This window comes from Panulirus ornatus, chromosome 63 (assembly GCF_036320965.1).
Source record: "Panulirus ornatus isolate Po-2019 chromosome 63, ASM3632096v1, whole genome shotgun sequence".
In the NCBI taxonomy this organism is placed as follows: domain Eukaryota; kingdom Metazoa; phylum Arthropoda; class Malacostraca; order Decapoda; family Palinuridae; genus Panulirus; species Panulirus ornatus.
The window spans coordinates 25,708,683-25,722,453 of NC_092286.1; the positions used below are offsets into that span (position 1 = coordinate 25,708,683).

The 13,771-nt window shown below is 37.7% G+C and overlaps 1 protein-coding gene across 2 annotated transcripts in view; it reads right to left on the reverse strand.

The window, feature by feature from the left end:
• Positions 1-13,771, reverse strand: part of rho-5 (rhomboid-5) — a 120,030-nt gene that overhangs the window by 73,508 nt on the left and 32,751 nt on the right. For both annotated transcript variants that reach the window (XM_071656861.1, XM_071656862.1), the window contains exon 8: positions 12,419-12,493. In XM_071656861.1, the coding sequence (XP_071512962.1) occupies positions 12,419-12,493 (75 nt within the window). The remainder of the gene's footprint in view (positions 1-12,418; positions 12,494-13,771) is intronic.

Sequence of the window (13,771 nt, forward strand, 5' to 3'; positions counted from 1 at the left end):
TTCTTTCCTGCATTCTTGCATTAGGGGAAATAGCATCAGAAACAAATGAAGAAAAGTCTTATTCACTCACATCCATTTCCTAGCTGTCGTGCATAACATACTGAATCCATAGCCCCTTTTCTACAACGAGGCTTCATAGATCTTTCTGTGGTTCTTCCTGCTGCCTGCCCGAGATGCTTTGTGGAAGGTTACAAATGTACGGTGTGGGAGCAAAGCTAGCTGAAGCAATGAGGCATTTTTTTCAAGAGAATAAAGCATGTGTGCAAGTAGGGAGAATAGAGGGTGAGCTGTTCCAGACAAAGGCTGGTCTGCAGCAGGGGTGTGTGATGTCACCATGATTGCTTAATTTGTTTACTGATGGGGTGGTAAATAAGATAGTTGTATGATCTTGCATGTAAGCAGTCTGTAAAGGGTGAGGGGGCACAGACAGTAAGTTAATTGTTGTTTGCTGATGACACAGCACTGGAGGCAGATTCAAGTAAGAAACCGCAGAAGTTGGTGTCCGAGTTTGGGAGAGTATGAGAAAGTAGAAACATCAAATTAACTGGAGTAACAGTAAGGTTATTTGGTTTAGCAGGGCAAAGAGATGTATTTGGGGGTGTGGATTTAAATGGAGAAAACATGGAGGAAGTAAAGTGTTTAAGAAACTTGCAAGTGGACATAGCAATGAATGGAACTATGGGAGCAGAGTTGAGTTACTAAGGTGTGTGTGTGTGTGTGTGTGTGTGTGTGTGTGTGTGTGTGTGTGTGTGTGTGTGTGTGTGTGTGTGTGCTTGAGGCAGAGAGGTTCTGGAAGCACTGAGGAATTTGTCTGGGAGGACAAATGGTGTATTTTTGAAAGTACAGAAGTCCCAGTGCTGCTGGATGGATGCAAGGCATGGGTTACATATGAGAATGTAAGGAAGAAGGTGAATGTGTTGGAATTGAAATGTTCGAGGACAATAGGTGATGTGAGGAGGGTTAAACGAACAAGTTATGAAAACACAAGAGAGGTGTGGTAATAAGAAGGGTAAGCCTGAGAGAGCTGAAGAGGGTGTGCTGAAATGGTTTCGACAAAGGGAGAGAATGAGTGAGAGGTTGACAGAAAGTATATAAGAGTCAGAAGTGGAAGTCTCAAGAACGGGAGACCAAACTGGGGATGGATAGAGTAAATAAGACTTTAAGTGCTCAGGGACTTAATGTGTCATAGGGTAACAGGTGTGCATGGGATAAACTGAAGAGGAGTAACACTGTATACAAGAGGCAATGTGCTGTCAATGGACTCAACAAGGGCATTTGAAGCAGCCAGGGTAAACCATAGAAAAATCTGGGGCCTGGTTGTGTATGGTGGCAATGGTTTGTGTGTAATACACATAACAGATAGAGAATGAATGTGAAAGAATGAGGCCTTTTTCTTCATCAGTTTCTGGCATTACCTTGCTAAAGCAGGAAATGGTGAACATACAAAAAAGAAAAAAAAAGAAAGCAACTAGGTATGAGCTCTGACTCTGGCAACAGACAGGGAATCATAAATGGTGCCACAAAAATTAGAGAGAAAACTATCACCTGTAAATCCAAATCATCAGTTCTGTAATTTGCATTGCCTTTTACACCAAGAAGTGCTGTGTAGTAAAACAGCATAGAAGATAAACATTAAGGCAAAAGGCCTTAACCACAGGCAGATCAACAGCCTTATGGAGGGGAATGCAGTCCCATTGGGCTTCCATACCACAAAGATGCTCCCTGGCTAAATCAGGGAGCAGTCCTAAAACGCTTCTATGAATTGCACGGTGAAATACATCTGCTTAAGAATCAGAAAGGGAGGGTTATGCCTAAATTACAAGATATCAATGGCTTTAAGATTCACTTTTATGGAAGATACAGTAAAATACCTGAACTGTCTTGACAATAAGGTGCAGGGACACAACAATTTTGCTGTGGGAAAAGCAAATTTCACAGTATTTTGGCACACTTTTTGATCTTAAAATCATGACTGAGTCTTCTTGTGATGGTCTTAGAGAAATAGAAGATGACGATACGATGTTATATAATGAAATCATAACTAAAGTATACAGTAAAGAGGTTATAATAGTAGGAGACTTCAACAGTCCAAACATAAACTGGAACATGTTAACAGGTGACAGACAGGAACGAGACTAACGGAACTAATTGAAGACACTTTTCTAGAACACTTGATTACAAAACCAGGGGTAAAAACATTCTTAATCTTGTCCTCACCAGTGATAAAAACTTAATAAACTCCAGCAAAACAAGTGAGAGTTTGTCAAACAGCAATCACAGTTTAATTAGATTAGAAACAAATTTGGATTATGAAATAAATGATAAAATCCTGATCCCAGATTACAGGCAAGCAAACTTTGAAAATATTAGACAAGAGATTTGAAGTACCAATTGGACAAAACTTCTTGATGTTTACACAGTAGAGGAAACGTGTAATAATTCTTTAAACACACTACTCATGTTTATTGAAAATAAAACATGTTTCACGAATTATGAAGAGAACTTGCAATATTTCAAAACCAACATGGATGAATTGGAGAATAGAAGGACAAATTTGCCAAAACAAGAAAACATATAAGAAATTCAAATCAATGGGAACCAATGAAAATCCGGAATTAATCAAAATCCAAAGAGAGTGTAAGACAGTCATATGACAAGAGCAAATACAAGGAAGAAACAAGAATTTCCTTGAAAGTTAAGAATAATCCTAAGGAATTCTTCATATATACAAAACAAAGGAAGACAATAAAAGAAGGAACTGGACCATTACGAAATGAACATGACACACTAACTACTGACAAGAAAGAAATAGCTACCATACTAAATTATTCTTGTAACAGTATTTAGTACTGAAGAAACATCTTGAATACCACAACCAATGAAAATGGTTCAAGGATCTGATGAAGAGTTGAAGATTGCTGAAGAAACATCTTGAATACCACAACCAATGAAAATGGTTCAAGGATCTGATGAAGAGTTGAAGATTGAAGAAATAAAGAGCTCTGAAGTACTTAAATACCTGGACCAATTAAGTCCTAACAAATCCAACAGCCCAGATAATAGCTCCAAGATTTTTAAAGGTCAGGAGACGGCTGATATACCCCATAGCAAAAATATTCAACAAACCCCTATCTGATGGTCCGGTGCCAACTGACTGAAAAATAGCAAATCTTACTTCTATATATTAAAAAGGAGACAAAAAAGTGTCTTAAACTACTGCCAAATTAGCCTTACATCGGTGTTATGTATAGAAAAAATAATCCAAGATAAAATAGTCACGTTCCTAGAAAAATACAAAATCATATCGCACAACCAACATGGTTTTCGCAACAGAAGATCCTGCCTGACAAATCTGCTAGAATCTTTTAATGTTATTTATCAGAATTAGAACAAAAAATTACTGTTTGATGTAGTATATTTTGATCTCCAAAAGGCTTTAGATTAAGTACCTTACAAGAGACTTTTACATAAAATCAAGGCATACAGAATCAGCAAAGTACATGGATCAGAGACTGGCTTACTGGAAGAAAGCAGCATGTAGTACTAATTAAACAGTGAAGCCTCAAATTGGCTAAACATAACAAGTGGTGTGCCACAGGGGTTGGTCCAAGGCCCAATTCTCTTCATAATATACATTGATGACCTAGACCTTGGTAACTTGGTCTCATATCTAAGATCTTCAAATTTGCTGACGGTACTACAGTAGGAGGTAGAGCTGTAAAGAGGTGGGACTACAAAATGATTCATGGGATCTTAACTTACTAGCAGAGAGGTCAGACAGATGGCAAATGAAGTTAAATACAGACAAGTGTAAAGTTACGCACTTTGGAGACAATAATATATGTTACAACTACAAACTATTCGGAAACTCTCTAGCTAAAGTAAATGAAGAAAAGGACCTTGGAGTTGTCATTAGCAACAATCTGAAATACACTAAACAGTCTCAAGGAGCAAGTAAAAAGGGCAACCAAATGTTAGGCTTCTTAGCCAGGGACATAGATTACAAAACACCAGGAACAATTCCAACACTATATAATTCTCCAGTAAGACCACACCTTGAATATGCAGTACAGTTTTGGTTCCCAAGCTATAAAAAGACAAGGAAAAATCAGAGCAAGTACAAAGATGTGCAACAAAATTCATTCCATCCCTTAGAAATCTGGCATACAAAGAAAGGCTAAAAAGACTTGATCTCTTCTCCCTTAAAAAACATACACTTTGCAGTGACTTAATGCAAGTGCTCAAAATTCTAAAAAAGTTCAATAAAGTAAATCATATGAACATTTCTGAAATACAAGAAAATACAGTTACCAAGACAAATGGAACTCAAAGCTAAAAGATGTAGTACAAATATGGGGAAAACTTCTTATCCTATAAGTGTGTTGAGCACTGGAATAAGTTACCATCAGACATAGTAAATGCTAAGAGTAAAAATACCTTCAAAAGTCATTTAAACAAATATCTTATAAACTCTGGCATACTCGAGAAAAATGCCAGAAATAAACTGAATAAATGACAATGGTAACTGGGACACTAGAAGGCAGTGGGGAGTCGAAGATAACTTAAAAACTGCTAAGCGGAATTACTTATTTTTTCCTTGGCAACCCAGTCAAGGGCTAATCATGCCTCCTGTTGTCTGTTTTCCTCATGTAAACTCATGAAAATGAAGTAACAAACTTTCTTCATTAAGATTTGAATTCTTGACTTTCAATTCCTTTGAAAATAGTTTAAAAATTTTTTAAACCCATTTTCTCTCAATGTTCATGAGGTCTTGGTGGGGCAACAAGCCGTTTAAATCTCTACTGAATAATAACCTTTCTAATGTTGGAACATCTTATAAATTTTTTCATATGTGATTGCCATGTCCCGCATCAGTAAGGTAGCACCAGGAAACAGATGAATAAGAACCTCCATTCACTCCACTTACAAGAAGGTGGAATCAAACAATATCATGAAGAAAAGCATGGAACAAGACTAATAAGGGAGATCATAGTGAATAATACCAAAACCATTACTAGCTGCAGTGACTGGAAGAGACTACAGATACATGAAGCCATTTACATTAGAGAGAAAAGACCTGTTCTCAACATCCCGACAAACATAACCAGTGCCACATAGCTCTTTTCCCACATCAGCAAGGTAGCACCAGGAAACATGAAAAACCCATCCAATCTTATACTCACACATATACATACATGTATATATACATATCAACATATACATACACAGCCATATACATATATACCCATGTTCCCACATACACATGTATATGAATAAACGCCAACACACGCACGTATATATACCTATACATTTCAACACATACATACATATAAATACACAGACATATACATATATACACATGTACATATTCATACATGCTGCCTTCATCCATTCCTGCCGCCACCCTGCCACACATGAAATGGCACCCCCCTCCCCCCACATGCACATGAGGTAGTGCTAGGAAAAGACAACAAAGGCCACATTCGTTCACACTTAGTCTCTAGCTGTCATGTCTAATGCACTGAAACCACAGCTCCCTTTCCACATCCAGGCCCCACAGAACTTTCCATGGTTTATCCCTGATGCTTCACATGCCCTGGTTCAATCCACTGATAGCACACTGACTCCGGTATACCACATCGTTCCAATTCACTCTATTCCTTGCACTCCTTTCACCCTCCTGTATGTTCAGGCCCCGATCACTTAAAATCTTTTTCACTCTATCCTTCCACCTCCAATTTGGCCTCCCACTTCTTGTTCCCTCCACCTCTGACACATATATCCTCTTTGTCAATCTTTCCTCAATCATTCCCTCCATGTGACCAAACCATTTTAATACACCCTCTTCTGCTCTATCTACCACACTTTTTATTACCACACATCTCTCTTACCCTTTCATTACTTACTCAATCAAACCACCTCACACCATATATTGTCCTCAAACATCTAATTTCCAACACATCCACCCTCCTCAGCACAACCCATGCCTCACAACCATATGGCATTGTTGGAACCACTATTCCTTCAAACATCCCCATTTTTGCTTTCTGAGATAACATTCTCGAGTTCCACAAATTCTTCAATACTCCCAGAACCTTCGCCCCCTCCCCCACCCTGTGACTCACTTCCGCTTCCATGGTTACATCCGCTGCCAAATCTACTCCCAGATATCTAAAACACTTCACTTCCTCCAGTTTTTCTCCATTCAAACTTACCTCACAATTGACTTGTCCCTCAACCCTACTGAACCTAATAATCTTGTTCTTATTCATATTCACTCTCAACTTTCTTCTTTCACACACTTTACCAAACTCAGTCACGAACTTTCTCACCCGAATCAGCAACCAGCGCTGTATCATCAGCAAACAATTTACTCACTTCCCGTGCCCTCTCATCCACAACAGACTGCATACTTGCTCTTCTCTCCAAAACTCTTGCATTCACCTCCCTAACAACCACATCCATAAACAAATTAAACAACCATGGAGATATCACGCACTCCTGCCGCAAACTGACCATCACTGGGAACCTATCACGCACCCCTGCCGCAAACTGACCATCACTGGGAACCAATCATTTTCCTCTCTTCCTACTCGTACACATGCCTTACATCCTCGATAAAAACTTTTCACTGCTTCTAGTAACTTACTTCCCACACCATATACTCTTAATACCTTCCACAAAGCATCTCTATCAACTCTTATCATGTGCCTTCTCCAGATCCATAAATGCTACATGCAAATCCATCTGTTTTTCCAAGTATTTCTCACATACATTCTTCAAAGTTAACACCTGATCCACACATCCTCTACCACTTCTGAAACCACACTGCTCTTCCCCAATCTGAGAGTTCATAAATACTAAAATTCTGTCACCTCTTCCAGTCTCTCTCTCTCCCCAGTCTCTGTAACACAGTCTAGTCCACTTGTCTTGCTCTATAAAGCTTTGCAAAATCTATACTTTCACTTTGTTTTCTTTTAAACACCATTATTTTATTTTTACTTGCATTTATCTTCAGTGCGTGCTAACACACATCAAAAAACACACTTACATCCTACTGAAACCCATCTTCACTCTCAGAAAACAACCCAGTATCAACTGTAACCACACTTGTCTTTAGCCATCATACCTCACCACCACACTCCATCCCTACACCTACCCCTTTTCACTAATTCTGCTTTCATCTCTCCTATCACTCTATCCATATATATTTCAAAAAGCCATGATGATATCACAAAGCCCTGCCCCACATCCAAATACTGAAACTTTCGCTCAACTTTCCATCCACACTTGTGCAAAATTTTGCTCTTCTATGGAAGGCTTTCACACCATCCAAAAGTTGTCTCCCTACCCGATACATCTTTAACACATCTCATAATGCATTCCAATTGACTGTTATATACTTCTCTACATACATAAAAGCTGAATACTTATTACCATTCACTAGGTACTTTTCCACAGTTATTCTCACCACAAAAATCTAATCCATACATGCCTTACCTTTCCTAATACCCCCTTGCTTCTCACATATTTGCCAATCACTTTTGCATAAAATTTTCTAAGTAGACTTAACAGACTTATTACCCCATTATTGTTACATAAATTCTTGGCACAGTATTCAAGGACCAACAGTAATAGCTTCTACCAAATCCTCTGGCACATCCTTCTGCTAAATTACATATCTTCTCCATACTTTTACATTTCAGGTGTATCTCATCCAATCTAAATGCATTTCCTTCCTCCAACCTCATTATCGCCTTTTGTACCCCCTTCTTGCCATAGGTTCCTCCAGTTGTATCCTATCATTCATCCTCCATACTCATGCATGTAACAACTGCAGGCTCAAACTTCTCCCACATGCATCAGTTCTACAAAATACTCTTCCCATCTTTTCACTTCCTCATTCTGATCAAGCAACTCCCCTTCCTTACTTCTCACATTTCTATTTCCACTTTTACATTCTCCTCTTTCACCTCCTTCGGGTAAAATTTATTTTCTTTAAACTTTTCACTCAACTTTCTTCCAAAATCTTCATTTTCTCTTTTTTGTTTTCCTGTATCAGCCACTTACTATTCCACTTACATATTTTACATTCTTTCTGCCTCCTTTGCTGAGCTTACACTGGTGCATTCCTTTCAGGCAATCACTTTATGCCTTTTTCTTCTCCTCCACAGCATTTCTTAGCCATCCATCATACATTTCCACTTTTATTCCTATATCTCACAACATTGTATCCAAATACTAATTGTGCAACCTTTAAAAGTCTTTCTCTAAACATTTCAAACATCTCATTCACACATGACTGTAGCCTTGCATTTACAACCTTTCATCTAAACTCTCAGTCATCCTTCTTTAATATTCCTCCCTGCATTCTTTCTGACTCATCTACTCCATTGTCAACACATTTACCTTTCCATTCCTTCTTACACCATACTTCCACTTCTCCCTGATCCACACCACCACAAGGACTGCAAAATGGGCAGAATCTCCATTGAATCCTCTCACAACTCTATCATCCTGCACAACCTTTTGTCCAATGCCACATAACAAATCAACCCATTTTATTCTTTTCCATCATTTCTCATCTATGTATATCTGTGAATCATCTTGTGCAGAAAAAAAGGTGCTTGCATAAAGTAAACCCCTCTCAGTACTGACATTCACAACTGGCATTCTCATTTACTCCAAGCACTCCCTATTTACCAACTATCTCATCCATTTCATCACATCCCACCTTCGCATTCATATCACCCATTACAACCACTTTCCTCTCCTGCTCAAACCCATTTACAATGTCATTCAAATATCTCTAAAAACAAATAATTTCATCCTTACCTTGCACAATCTTCATATTCACAGGTGCATAAACACATATCCATGCATACTTCACAATTCCAATCTTTCCTTTCACCCATACTATTTTTGATCCATTCCATCCATGCTCTGTAAAACCCTCCCATACTATCAGTGATAGCAAAATTGCACATCCTTCCTTCTCTCTGCTCTAATAATTTTCATCCATTCCCACCCATACCACTCCTTCCATGCCCTCCCACAACTTGCGATTATCATTTCCATTTTCACCCAATACACCCTGCCCAAGGACATGGGTTTCTCCAATCCCCAGCACATCCAAACTATAACTTTTAAAATTCCCCACAAACTCCCTCCTTTTACACTAACCAGTCATCCCATTCACATTCAGAGCCATCACCCTCAAATGCTCATCCCATTTACTTCTCAGCACAACTGGTAGCCTCCGGTGCCACTTCTTAGCCTTTAGTGCCATTGACAAAGGTCAACTCCAGTGCAATGTTTCCAGAGGTAAACACATACAGATGAGAATATAGATATTCACATAATTAAACTTCTACTAATTTCTCAGTGCTAATCTAAGTTATCTCAAAAGCTCAACTCATGTAACCCCCAAACCTTTTGTTCTTCGAACCATACATTACACTGAATCCCATTTCTCAGCTGCTTTCCTTCAATGGAATTCATGTACACTTTTCTTTTTTTACATTCCTGAATACTGTCACAGATGTTCCCCCATCAATTCCTCATTTCCTCAGCAAGACCCCAGCCCAAACTTTTATGTACTTCAATGTACCCCAGACCCACACTTTCAGGCACCGCTTTAAACCCAAGCCTAGACTTTATTGTTTTTAGCAGGAACTCAGTCCCACATTCTTGTCTTATTACTATTCCCTGTATACATCAACATTTAGCATTTGGTCTCCTACATTTTTCAATTCTACAGTGGTGTTTCCCCATGTTAACAACACCAGCAAAATTTCTTCACTATAAACATTAACTGCTTCATCCTTTTATTTTTTCACACTGAGACATCAATTCAAAGGATTAATATGAATCTCAGTGGAATCTGAATGAGTTTAGAAGAATTAATGCTCCATAAATGCCTGCAATGTTGTAGGTGGCTGTATGTAATGCTGTATTTACCAGTTGGTTTATATAACAAGAAATTCCCTATGCACTGCTTTCTTGGATAATCAAAATGTGATGCTGATGTTTAAACTCCGTGGGATTGTGGTAAGGGTAGTGTAAGTATACTTAGAAATGAAGAAACAAAATTAAATATGGTGTACAACTTGAGAACAAGAGTAACAGAAAGGAATTTCTAGTAATGGCAGCAATTCTTTCTTTATTCTATTTTTTTTCTTTCCAAAATCAGAGAAGTACTGGAACCCATTCTACTGACAAAATTAGAAGGTGGATGAAATGACAAAGATCTTCTGGTGGTCTAATTCATGTGCACTTTCTCTTTTGTGTGTTTCTGCTTCTTCTAATCTCAGGTCACTATTTTGAAATTGTAGCAAAGAATCATAAATGATATGTGAGCTTTTGCATTACTCATCCTCCAAATATAAGCCAGTGAGTAATTGTGAGGTTTTACCCAAAATCAGTAAAAGGACTAAAAAGCAGTCTGTGAAAGACTGGGATCTATTTAGTTCATTTCATAAGCAGCTGAGCTACTTGGGGTACAATATGTATGCTGGTCATATGACTGCAGCTCTCAGAATGATTATCTGATATTGCAAAAGGTAATAACTGGGCACAAGCCAAGTCTGGCAGATGTTTCAGGTGTAACAAGATATCTCTTCTCTACCTGCATAGGTACACACAAAAGCTGTTGAATTTCTTATATATCCAAATGATGGTAAAACCTAATAATTGTCTTAAGTCCATAGAGCCACTATTTTATTGTGTGTCAAACGTTTGGTAGCACCTTCAACTGAAACATGATAACGTAAAACTGTAAAGAATTTTTTTAGAACAATCATGAACAAAAACCACCTCTCTATTCTACATCAACTTTGAAGCTTAAACAAGTCACTGAGGCTATAAAATGCTATATTCTCTTCAGACATACACAATATATACAATATACTCACGAAGAATGTCTGATTTATCCAACCACATTCTTTTATAAACAGTCTCAAACCCGGTCAAGAGCAAATATAAGAGAGGAATCAGAGTAGTCACTGGCTGCCTAGCAACCACAAGCACTCAACATTTACACAATGAAACAAAGATCTTTCCAATAAAATCCCACCTTAATATGCTTGGCACAGAGTTGGAGAGTCCAAACAGTCAGTCAATAGTCCCACAGAAGCTGGAATATCAAGTTCTTCATGACGAAGGTAAAACAACACACAAAATCTTCTTTCTCAGTGAACATACAAATGTTATGGTAAATCTTTCCCCCACCTCATCTTTACTTTCACCCTCAAACCTTGAATCTTGGTTTTCATAGAACATATTAAGAACACCTCATCACTCTTGGTCCCCCAGCCATGACATGGCTAGGTTGGTCCTCTCTGACTGCTCATGGGCTGAGGATTAATCACAATTATAGTTTACCAAAAAAAATTTTCCCTTAATGTAGGTACAGTACCTTCACCCTTGTCTTCACAAAAGACTCTGGGGTACAAGGTGTGCAATGTTCACAAAAAGAAAACAATCGCTATAAGATCTGACTATTTTGAACAAGTTCCTTTATGACCGTCTCAACTCTGGCAGTTCCTTAGTTTGGTGTATTACTCATAGATGATTAAATTTTGCTTTCAATTTATTTCCTTAAATTTCTTACTCCTTCATCTTTAGCTACAAGCCCGATCACAACTTTTCCTCTTATCCTACCATTAAACACATTAAATCATGGTTGTATACTTCATATTTGCTATGCTGTAAATCAGGAACAGGCATTTTCAGAAACCCACATAATTGCAAACTGTTATCAAAATCAGTGAACTGAGCCCCAAATTTGTAACTTGAATTTCTTTTTAATACAGTTTTACGAAAATTTCAAAGCTCTTAGAAATGCATGGCATGACTATGCTATATCCAAGATTCAATCATTACATCATCAGCTACATGTACACATATCAATGAAGAAATATCACCTCCAAGTTTAAAAAAGAAATGTATATGATCAAAAGGCATCACAAGAATCTTAAGCTTCACTTGCAAGTGTTTTGAAGAACAGGTGGTGTGCTTTATGTCAACTTCTAGGAAGAATTCATCATATTTCTATCATCTGTCATTCCTGGTATGATAAACTTACAAGGTTCATAAAAATGTATATGATGAATTTACAAGCTTGTAAGTAGCCACTTAATCTATTCATATTCATGTATATGCTTTAGTCACTTTACTTCAGTTTTTAAGAAGATAATAATACAACAAAAGTCTGAGTTGCATGTAAAGGTAGTATAACATGCTATTTTTCTACCGTACATCATTTATGGTGTCATATGCCTTTCTTTTATGCATTTTTTTCTGATGTCTCCAGAGAAGAAAATCCACAACCATATATATACTTAATACACAAACTCTTGCTTGGCTTTGACATAAGTATTTAACATTTCATTCCATTAAAAGTAAATGACCAACTTACCGCTCTAGGACCTATCCAAAAATTTGATGGCTCCCAGTAATCCACTGTTTGAATTGATAGGCTGGCCATTAGGACCTGTAAACATTAAGAAGTATTAATAATAAAAACTTTTATTATACTAAACTAAAAAATTGTCATTTACCACATGGCTAACAATTTCAAGTAATTTCTTTTATGAGCTAGTCTGCACCTTTTAAGTGTCGTGTGAGCCACCTTCATCACTTGAAACCTTTAATTACACACTGCAGCACTTTCTGCATTTTTTGTTGAGAACTCTTCACAAAAACATGATTTTAGTTTAAATATATCTATAATGGTTTTCATAAAATCAGAGTTCCACACATTGTCAACTCTAGAAAAACTCAGAATTCCTCAAGCCATCTGTTTGCTTTCCTACTCTTGTCACATTAATCTCTATGCTTCTGATCTCTTTCACTATCAGATACAACTCCAAGGATCCAAAACTGTTTGCTTTCTTTTGTCTTTCCTTTACTTGTCTAAATAAATCATAAAACATTGTCAGTTTATCTGTTCTTGAGAATAATTATACCTACCAGTTACCTCCAACGGAACAAGATGACTGTAATTATGATCACAATGAATATCAAGACAGAAGGAGAGGATCGGGCCTATGATATGCTTGGGATGGCATGGAATGTGAGTTCATTGATAATTGCAGATACCATAGCACAGGTGACAGATTCTTAAGAAAAACTCCAAAACCTTGAGAAACAACTTGGGAATACATACTGTGAGAAGATGCTGAGTGTTAATATGAACAAAGATAAGGTACAGTAGTCCTGAGGTTATATACCATCAACAACATTCTGCTACCATCTAAAAACACTGACTTTTCCTTTCTCTTGGAAGCAAGCCTTGATGTAGCCCATCTCCAAGGAAAGGAGACTTTTAATCCTTTTTTTTTTAATGTTGAAGGCTCCAGTCATGGACTAAAGTCCACATCAAGGCCGGGTCTTAATTGAAATATAGAGAGAATCAAGATATGGAAAAAGAAAAGACAAGGAAAAGTATTTACAAATTTTTAAGAAAGTGAAAAACATGTCTTTTGAAATGTGCTAGGTCATAGCTATTGGGAAAGACATGAGAAGGTAGAGAGTTCCAGAGCTTCTACATGTTGGGAAAGAAGCAGGTATCAAAACGGCACAACATTAAATTACTAATGGCCACACAATAATCATGTGATGCAGCAGTTTGCCAAGTATCGCATGGTCTAGCTAGTAGTAAGGGCACACAAGCAGCAACCTCTCAGGAGCAAAAACCAGCAGTTTGCCAGTACTGCATGGTCTAGCTAGTGGTAAGGGCACAGAAGAAGGCACCTCTCACGAGCAAAAA